At 47.5% G+C, this 9635-nt stretch overlaps 1 protein-coding gene across 2 annotated transcripts in view; it reads left to right on the top strand.

The window, feature by feature from the left end:
• Nucleotides 1–6731, top strand: part of zbtb4 (zinc finger and BTB domain containing 4) — a 25253-nt gene extending 18522 nt beyond the window's left edge. For both annotated transcript variants that reach the window (XM_084043685.1, XM_084043684.1), the window contains one exon: nucleotides 1–6731. This exon is cut by the window's left edge and continues 1141 nt beyond it. In XM_084043685.1, the coding sequence (XP_083899811.1) occupies nucleotides 1–4524 (4524 nt within the window). In that variant the 3' untranslated portion in view covers nucleotides 4525–6731.
• Nucleotides 6732–9635: the final 2904 nt, after the last annotated feature.

The following is a 9635-nucleotide window of genomic DNA, read 5'->3' as shown; positions in this document are numbered from 1 at the left end:
TTGTCCACCACCGACAGTCTGAAACCAGAGCTGATCTGTGGGGTGTGCCACCGGCTCTTCAGCTCTGCCTCCTCGCTGACAGTCCACATGCGGCTGCACCGCGGCAGCCGGGCCCTCAGCTGCCGCTATTGTGGCAAAGCATTCATCCACAGCAAGAGACTGCAGTCCCACGAGGCCGCCTGCGGGGCCCCGGGCCTAGCGTCAAACAGCCTGGGCCCTCCTTCACTCACTGTCCAGCCCAAGGAAGAGCCGCTGGAAGAGGGTGAGGTAAGGGTGGAGGGAGGAGTCATTGTAGGAGCAGGGGGAGCAATAGACAGCAAGGCAAGGCCAGGAAAGAAGGCACGGAGCATTCTGGCACGAATCCAAGGTGATGATGCAGCAGCCGCTGAGCTGCTGGGGGGAGATGAGAACCATTTTGTGAAGGTGGTAGACGGCAATGTCATCTATTTCTGCTCTGTGTGTGAGCGGTCATATATGACATTATCCAGCCTGAAGCGTCACTCCAACGTGCACTCATGGCGCCGCAAGTACCCCTGCCATTTCTGCGACAAGGTCTTTGCCCTGGCCGAGTACCGCACCAAGCATGAAGTGTGGCACACAGGGGAACGCCGATATCAGTGTATCTTTTGCTGGGACGCCTTTGCAACCTATTACAACCTCAAAACCCACCAGAAGACCATTCATGGCATCAACCCCGGCCTCATCTCCAGTGAGAAGACTGCCAATGGTGGCTACAAGCAGAAAGTTAATGCCCTGAAGCTCTACCGCCTTCTCCCCATGCGTTCCCAGAAGAGACCCTATAAGACCTACAGCGATGGCCTGCCAAATGGCCTCCTTTTGCCCCCCCCTGACTCACCCTCCATCCCCCTGTCTCTGGGCCTGGACTGCGGCCTGGGTACTGGAGACCTCCAGAGCCTCATTAGTGGGGCCCACCCTCAGAGTATGAAGCCCGACCCAGATGCCTTCCTCGATGGCTTCCCTGTTTCTATGGGAGTAGAACACGGGGACCTGTCCACGCTAGCCCCCCTCCCCCAAACAGACACGCTCGAAGTTAGAAAACATGAGAGAGAGGCCCCTGAGCTAGAGCAGGTGAGAAGAGAAGGCAGCTTCAAAATGTCCAGTAGCAGCAAAACCAAATCTCCCAAAAGCAGTAGGGGCACAGAGGCGGGCATGTCTTCTGTGATAACGTATGGCCACACAAAACCCTCTGTCATTGTCCATGGAAAAGCATTGTCATCCTCAGTCATCGTCCATAGCAACCAAGTGGCCTCTGGTAGTGATAAAAGCCCAGTGAACAGCCCCTCCCCCGAAACCAGTGACAGTCAGACATCTCACAGCTCCACTTCAAGGTTAAACAGAAAACAAAGGGAGAGCACAGAGAGCCATAGAAAGAGATCCAGAGACAGTTCAGACACCACAGAGGAGGGTCAGAGAGGCAGACAGGATGCAGAAACAGGCAGATCCCATCACAAATTGCGCAGGTCCCACAGCAAGAGTGACATGTCCACTGCCAAGCAGTTGTCAGCATCGGGAGGCTCACAGGTCAAAGGGACAGGGCCGTTGTGTCAGATTACGGTGCGTATCGGCGAGGAGGCCATGGTCAAGCGCAGCATTTCTGAGACTGACCTCAGGAGGGACAAGAGCCACTCCCCTCCGAAAGGCAAGCGGAGCGAAGTCACATCTCCACCAGATGCCAAGGAACCGCGCCACACTCATTCTCACCACCATCACCACAAGCACCGTGGCCACCGCTCTGCCAGCCTGGGTGCCGAGAAAGAACAGGAAGGAGGAGGAGGCTCTGGGGGTGAGGTCAGGAAAAAGATTTCCAAATGCCCTGACAAAGTAAGTGAAGTGAGGGAATACTACTTCCGCCAGGAGGTGCGTCAGCAAGGGGAGAGTGACCATGATGGAGAGGACTTGTGGCTTCCTTACTATGCCTACAAACCCAAGAGGAAGGCCCAAGCACATTTCCAGAGGGCCAAGAACTGGCAGCGGAAGCTGCAGTACAAGCGCTCCCTCCGGCTGATGAGGCGGGCAGAGAGACTCATGAACCATGTCAGTAAGGAGACAGAGAAAAGGCAAGGTGAGGAAGAGGATGGGAAAGCGGACGAGGCGGGTGGGGAAGAGGTTGAGGGCGAAAATGAAGAGGTAGGGGAGGCTGAGGAGAAATCAAAAGTGGAAAAAGAGGGCAGAAAAATGATAGATTATGTCACTGTCCCTTCCAGAGCAACAAGCAAAGATGCCTGTGAGGCAAGCACTGAGGCAGCTCATTCCAAGGCTTCCTCCCCTCCTCTGTGCTCTCCAAAGCCTCCTCCATCTACCTCAGCCACTCCTGGGGGAATAAAGCGCCGACCCTGGACTAACGGGAATGCAGCAGAGTGTGGTACGTGCGGACGCTGGTTCTCCAGCCCAAGAAAACGAGACAAACACGAACTGAGCCACCTGCTTGAGTTTGTCTGCCTCTTCTGCCGAGCCACTTTCCCCTCCAGAGAAAAGCTGGAGGATCATCAGAGAGCCCAGCATCCCAAGCCCCCCGAGGCCGTCTCCTTACCACCCAAAATGGCACTTAATGAACCAGGTGATGGGTTTGGGGCTGGCGCTGGGGTGGCAGAAACATTAAGGGAGGATGAGGAGAAAGTGGGAAGGGTAGCGAGGGCCACCTCCAGTCCAAGTATTCTTAGCAGGAGAGCGTTAGCCAGACACACCTGTCCACAGTGTCACAAGGTGTGCAAAACATCCTCAGCACTCACACGACACATTCGACGTCATGAATTAAGCAGTTCCCCAGAAAGAGAGAGGGAGGAGGTTGAATCACAGCCGAAAGATGCAGAGACGGTGGTCGACACTGTTAGCAAAGACCCAGATATTGAAAAAGACCAGGCTCCCACTGCTGCTCAGTCCGTTTCAGTTATCAGCTTTTCAACAACAGAGCCACCCTGTGGTGATGACTGTTTAGAAACCCAGCAGTGTGAAAACCCTCCCATCCAGCTTAGAGAGGAGCAAACATTATCAGAATCTTGTGACAAGACTGATCAGCCAGAACTAAAAACAACAGGTCCTGAAAGAGAACCCAGCCCACAGATTCTGATAAAGCCTCTGTTAGATAGCCCAGTTAACCTCACACCCACCAAACCTGAGTTCACTCCTCCCGCACCCACCTCAACCCCCACTCTCCAGAGTGTGTTGGTCATGAGCAGCTCTGAATGTCTGGATTACCGGACCCACAGGAAGAAGAGCCTAGACAGCCAAATCCACAGAATACCTAGCCCTGCACATGTCATGGCACCTGTTATCACCTCTCCGAACATGCCCATGACCTCACAGACCAGAATAACCACTGCTGCTCCTGTTGTTTCCATGACAACTGTTCCCAGCCCAGAGGCGGGAATCATGAAACGGGAAGGTGTCATTATGGATAGAGACAGGCAGCTAGGGAATGGCACATTCCTCCCTGTAGGTTATGAGGAACCGCCTTTTGTTCAAGATCTTAGAGTCCCCAGCTCCCTGCCCAGGAGCCCCTCTCCCACCGAAGCACAAGACCTCACTATGTCCTCTATACTAGCCAGAGAGAAAGAGATGCAGAGGCAGAGAGAAAAAGAGAGGGAGATCGAGAGGCAGCGAGAGAGGGAGATAGAGCTAGAGAGAGAAAGAGAAAGGGAGAAGGCAGAACTGGCCCAGCAAATGAGTAGTGCAGCCCACCCCCGACAGGAGGAGGTTACTCTCCTGGTCCCTAAAGAGGAGCCTCTGAGCCCTGTGCCGTCCCCCCAGCACATCACTTCTCAAACCACTATTATTAATGGACCCCCATCACCCAGGCCCCCTCCCAAATCACCTTGCCAGTGCCCCACAGCCATGGACCTCTTAGCTCAAGTCAAACGCCGGCAGCATGCCCACCACCCATTACAGGCCTTAGACAGGCTCTCACTGCCCACTGGTGCAGCTGGCACCGGCGACCGCCCCTCTGCCCATGCCCTTCTGCTCCCCCGGGCCCGACCACCACCTGAGACTGAGACTGAGCACCAGGACACAGGCTATTCCACGGACTCCCAACAGGGGGAGGCCAACTCAATGGGCTACCCCATACAGGACTTTCCCCTGCCCCTCATCGTACCAGGTGGATACCGCTCTGGGAAGAAGCAGGATGACAACCTGCTCATGTCGTCCTATCCTGCGGGAGCTCTTCCCTTTGGACCACTGGGGAAGGTAATGGTCCCCAGTGGCGTTGATCTGGCCAAGCTGCCCTTCTACCCCGACCCCTACCAGCTGCTTTACGGGCCCCAGCTGCTGGCCTACCCTTATAACCTGGCCGCTCTCCCCGTGGCTCTGAACATGATGGCGCCTGGAGGGGACAAGGTGGAGCCGCTGCCCTTCCTGCCTGCTATCTTCAACTACGCAGCCGCAGCGGCTGCCGCTGGTCCCTACATGAGCACAGCGTCTCATCCCTTTGTGGCCAATCCTAACCTCTATAACAGCAGCAGCAGCAGTGGCAGGAAACAGCGGGATGGCAACAGCAGTAAACCGTAGGATGCAGAAGCACCGTAAATGAGGAATATACTATATGTCAAAGAGGACCTGGCCTGTCGTGGATTAGGGGTTTCTGAGCTTGTTGGCTTAGTGTGTACACTCGCACGGTCTCCCCCTGCCTCTCTTTTGTTCAGTAGAGATCAGAGCTACGCATGAAATCAGGAGAGAGGGTGAAGGGAGGAGAAAGAGCGAAGGAAAAAGGGGAGGAGACACAAACATTACAGTGACGTATCATTACCTCCCCTCTCTTTCCTCCTGTTCACCTTTCTCTGTATTTCTCCTGTCTTTCTGTAGTGTTGTAGTTCTAGAGCTTGATTAACCTCCCTCTCGGACTCTTTATGATATTATCTATAATATAAGAATAAGAACTGCTAACAGGGTGTGTGTTCTGTGAAAAATTAGTTCAGTCTGCTTCCCTTTATAGTGGCCGCATAATGAGGATAAAAGCTCTTCTGGGAAGGCTTGTGTAGGCAAGGAAAGGGATGAGACAGAAAATCCTTTCTCAACACACTTGGAGGCAGAGCATTAAACAACGCATTGTGCACATGTGACTTTTTTGACTGTGTGTGTATGAGAGAGAGAGAGAAAAAGTGAGTGAATGAGTCAAAATACTGGTGTATTCCGTGTTGTCTGTGAAAGCTCTATGTGAGTACATACATGCACAGTATATAGGAATGTGTGCATGCAGAATTGGGCTTACACAGTTATTTGTGTTGCTGGGTGTGTGTGTGTGTGTGTGTGTGTGTGTGTGTGTGTGTGTGTATGCTTATCCTCGTGTGCGTTGCGGGAGTACGTGCATGAATGGCTGGAGTATGCCATCTAAGCGCTGATCATTCCATAATGGTTCTGAGGCGCGTACAGCATTCCTACGCTAGTTGGACTACTAGCTACAGTAGGTCAGTGCATTGAAGTGCATTTAGAAGTGATTCCTCTATATCCCCAAAATAAATAAAAAACAGAAGTGAATGATAGCGATGATTAGTATTTTGGCTGGATTTAAATCCATGACAACAACAGGTCCTCTGAGCTTCTAATGTCTCGACTAATCCATGACCTTGTGGCCAGATGACATTCTGTAGGATTTGCCTAGCATTCACCTTAGTTTTTACCTTATCTGCACAATAGGAAAAAAATAGCACTTGGTTACTTAAAGGGGATAATAATATCAACACTCGTAGCTGCTCCAGACATGTAGCTGGCCACTGGGCAAGAATCGTAGGCTAATAGACCATTGCACTTCCAGGTTTCATCTCATTTTCCTTCACAGAGAGAAAAAAAAGAGAGAAAATAATAAAAATCATTCAACCTCCATCTTCAGTGGCCTTTTCCTCTTCCAAAGGCACACTCTGTTTCCTTGGCCAGGAAGAAAGCGAGAGCAAGGAAGGAAAGAGAGAAAATGGATTCAGGGTATTGAGTTATTTCTGGTTAGGGAAAGAAAATGGATCGGGCACAGAAAGGTCAGGGGTCCGAGTCAGAACCTCCTACAGAACGAACTTTCCGGACAAAAAAATGCCTGTCCTAGCCCTCTCACCGAGGGGCCGTTGGAAAGAGTCTAGACCATTTCCTTCTTTTCTGCTTTTTGTAGAAGAGGAATGGTGTAATTTGCTAGGATAGGGCTGGAAGAAACAGCAAAGTGCTGGTCAGAACTCCCTGAATGCCCCCTGGGCCTTTTATTTTGTTACGTGTAATGTTATCTCCGTTATTTTTTGTTTTGTTTTGTTACACTATGTTGTTTGTTCATGTTGTTTAGCCCCCTTTTACTGGTTGGAAGTGGCTTCAGTGTGGGAAAGAAAAGAGGGGTGGGGGTTACACTACACACAGACACTACACATATGAATGTAAATTTAGTCATGAGGTTAATGAAGTACAACTGCATTAAATGTAGATTGGTTTCAGTTCCTTTGTTATTTGAAACAAATAACCTGTTTAAGAACCGTTATAATGTCTGGTATGCATATATACAGTAGTCCTAGGAACATGTCAATAAACTTGGGTTTCTGTATCCACAAAGCATGAGCAACACTTGCTTCCTAACAGTTTATATCCTCTGAAAGTCTGACACACGCACAGCTTTTGTGTCTTCTTACCTTTTACACTTTTTGGCCTCTCAACCTTCCAGATCTTTTAAGTTGTTTTTCTTCCTTTTCTTTTTTCATTATTGTTCTGAATTTTCAGTCTCAAACTGAAATTAGCTGCATCGTATGTTTGTTACAATCACTACAGTATATAAGAGCTGTCTAAGTTATCTCCTCACTACAAGACATACAGTACTAACACACTGCACCAACTCCTAATTACAGTATGTACGCCTGTGTGTGTGTGTGTGTGTGTGTGTGTGTGTGTGCGTGCGTGTGTGTGCGTACGTGATCACTGGGGCGCTGTTTAGTTTAGGAGTGTGAAACTAGGGGCTCAGTCTCCTCTTGTGTATGGTTACAAGACTTTTGCGAGTGTGCCCGTGTGTATGTATTTGTATTTGTGAATGAGTGTGTCTGCATGTGTGAATACGAAAACCAAAATAAATCTGCCTAAGCAACATAACCCGTGGGAATATATGGGCCGATTTCTTTTTTTTTAACAGTGTAAACCTCTCCAGCCAAGCCTTGCTGTCTCCAAACACTATCGGAAGCCATTCCCGTAGATTAACATTTGTGTTTTTGGACCATTTCTTATGCCATAGTTTGCCGTCATGGTTATCATACAGACCAACAGCATGCAAATCGACGTATTGTAGTGACTGGACTGGAATCTGGTGGTTATATACAAACATTTACTGTATGTTTAGTTTAAATGAATGTGCCTCTGCTTTGATATTTAAATGATAATTATCTATAGTCAGATGTGGATCTGCCAGATTTCAACTGCTAAGGTGCCTTGTTATGGCATAAGAAATTTGATTTGGTAACTGGGCGATTTCTTGAAAAATGTCATGATCTGGAGATAAATCTTGTGGCTTAGTTTGCTATGAAGCTGGTCATAGATGTAGGGGTGTGGCTAAACTGTTTGGTATTGTGTACATGTTTAGGATAATACTGTGCCATATAGAGCCCACAAAAATATGTTAATGTTATTTTTAAAAGATGTTTTAATGTTGCCTGACGAATTTGTCTTTAGATTTGATACAAAGGCTTGTAGCCACAGCTATCCCAAAGTCTGTAGTCTCTTTTCTGACATTCTCTCTCCTCTTGTTTCCGTCTCCCTTTCTTTCTCTTTGCTGCAAATCAAACAAAATAAAGTATTAACCTGATGACCCAACAGAATGTGCTTTGGTCCTGTCTCGTGTTTTATTTTTATCTGCTGTAGTTCTATCACTGGTGTGCAGTTTTATTTATATCGGGGACATAGCAAGGAAATCTGGACCTTGTGCAGATGAGTTGCCTTCAGGTCGCCAACCCGCATCACCCATGGCTTCAGAATTAGATTAGATTTGACGCATGAATTGCACCTCTTGGTTATGGTTCAGGACTAGTCGTTGGTTAAGCTTCCATCCTAGGTAATGTGAGAGACAGCACAACATAAAAGCTGGAGACATTTTTAGGCATTTTCTCTATTGTGGGTCCACTCATGCAGATGTTTTTTTTCCTGAATGGTATGTAATATCCTGCCAGCAATATACTGTAGAGCTAGACTAAAGACTGCTTGTATTCCTTGAAGTGTTGTGTGAACAGCCTCTCACTAGTGACACTCAGTGGTTTAAATGAGAACCACAGTATCATGCACAGCTCTTATCCAGAAGAATGTCATCGCCTACTAGTCCAGCAGCAAGTCCTCAAAAAATGTAATGTCTTTGTTTTTGAGGTACCCCTTGAGTTAGAACAAAACACAACCATGTTTTTCCTTATCTTTAGGGTCTCCCATTAATGAAATGGACTTTTATTTAGGGGCACAATTTGTTGTTTTGACCTACCCCAATCTCTGACAAAGAGCCAAATTAGGCCAGTCCGAATAGGGGAAAGGTGACAAGAAAGCCTATAACTTAAGAATGCTCACTCATACTCACTAAACTATCCAAAAATGAATAGACCAACAATGTCAAGTTGATCTAAAATGACTAAAACAGAATGTTTTACAAAAAAGACTGAATGTTTGTCAAGCAGGAGGGGTCCTCCAATTTTGAGCTGGAATACAAACAAAACACAGCAATGTTGTTGTTTTTTCATTAAATTAATTGTTGTGGAAATGTATTTAAAGGCAAAAGTGGTTAAATCAGTGGATAAAGTCATAAACATAGTGCTGTCTGGCTTTTCAAGACAAGCTCTGATCCTGCTCAAACTTGCGAGTAGTCAGGTCGCAAGTGCACATGTACTAATGAAAGGTTTATTGATAATTTCACTAGTACTGTAAGCCTCTAAACTGTAATATAATGGGCAAATTATACTGTTGAAGTTCATTTCCATTTTTGATATATACCAAATCGAAAGGTTTTAAGTCAAAATCCTTATTAGTTAACATTGTCTAACACTTAAAAGATCTATAAAATATCTATCCATATTGAGAGCAATATTGATACAGGACCTAACTCAATCCCATTCAAAAATGTTGATGATCTTTCCAACGTTGAGTTGAAGGTGATTGTTGTCACCCTATGAAGCTCACCACCTGTAATCCTCCTTATTGTTATCTGTGAATACAGAAGTTTAGAGGGTGAACAGGAAGGGTGACTGCACAGTTCCTTGGGGAGCACCTTGCTTGATGAATTGAATACATAGGACCACAATGGTAACAAGCCCTCAGGGCTTTTTATGTTATCCTTTCAGCATCATTGTATAATCGTACCGCTGTACCTTTTGTAAACTGTTAATAAAGTATTCAATCAATCAATCAATCAGCACCAGTGTTGGTGACATAGTCTGAAATCCTGGCAACCAAGCCTATATCCACTTGCATCACTGAGAGCTTCTGGTTCAGCTGCTTTGGATGGATGGTATTAAAGATGCTGATGAAGTCAAAGAACATGTCACTCTCAGAGTGCTACGTGACCAGTCCATGTCTGTGTAGGCTCTGTGGAGCAGGTATACAGATAAAGGCATCACCCACACCTTTTATAGTATGCAAACTGCAGGGTGTTGTGAGTGGGTATTGGAATCTGGGAATTGTAAGGTCGCTGGTTCGGC

This window comes from Gymnoscopelus microlampas (assembly GCF_963454915.1).
Source record: "Gymnoscopelus microlampas genome assembly, chromosome: 19".
Taxonomy (NCBI): domain Eukaryota; kingdom Metazoa; phylum Chordata; class Actinopteri; order Myctophiformes; family Myctophidae; genus Gymnoscopelus; species Gymnoscopelus microlampas.
This window is presented reverse-complemented; position numbering and strand designations above follow the sequence as displayed.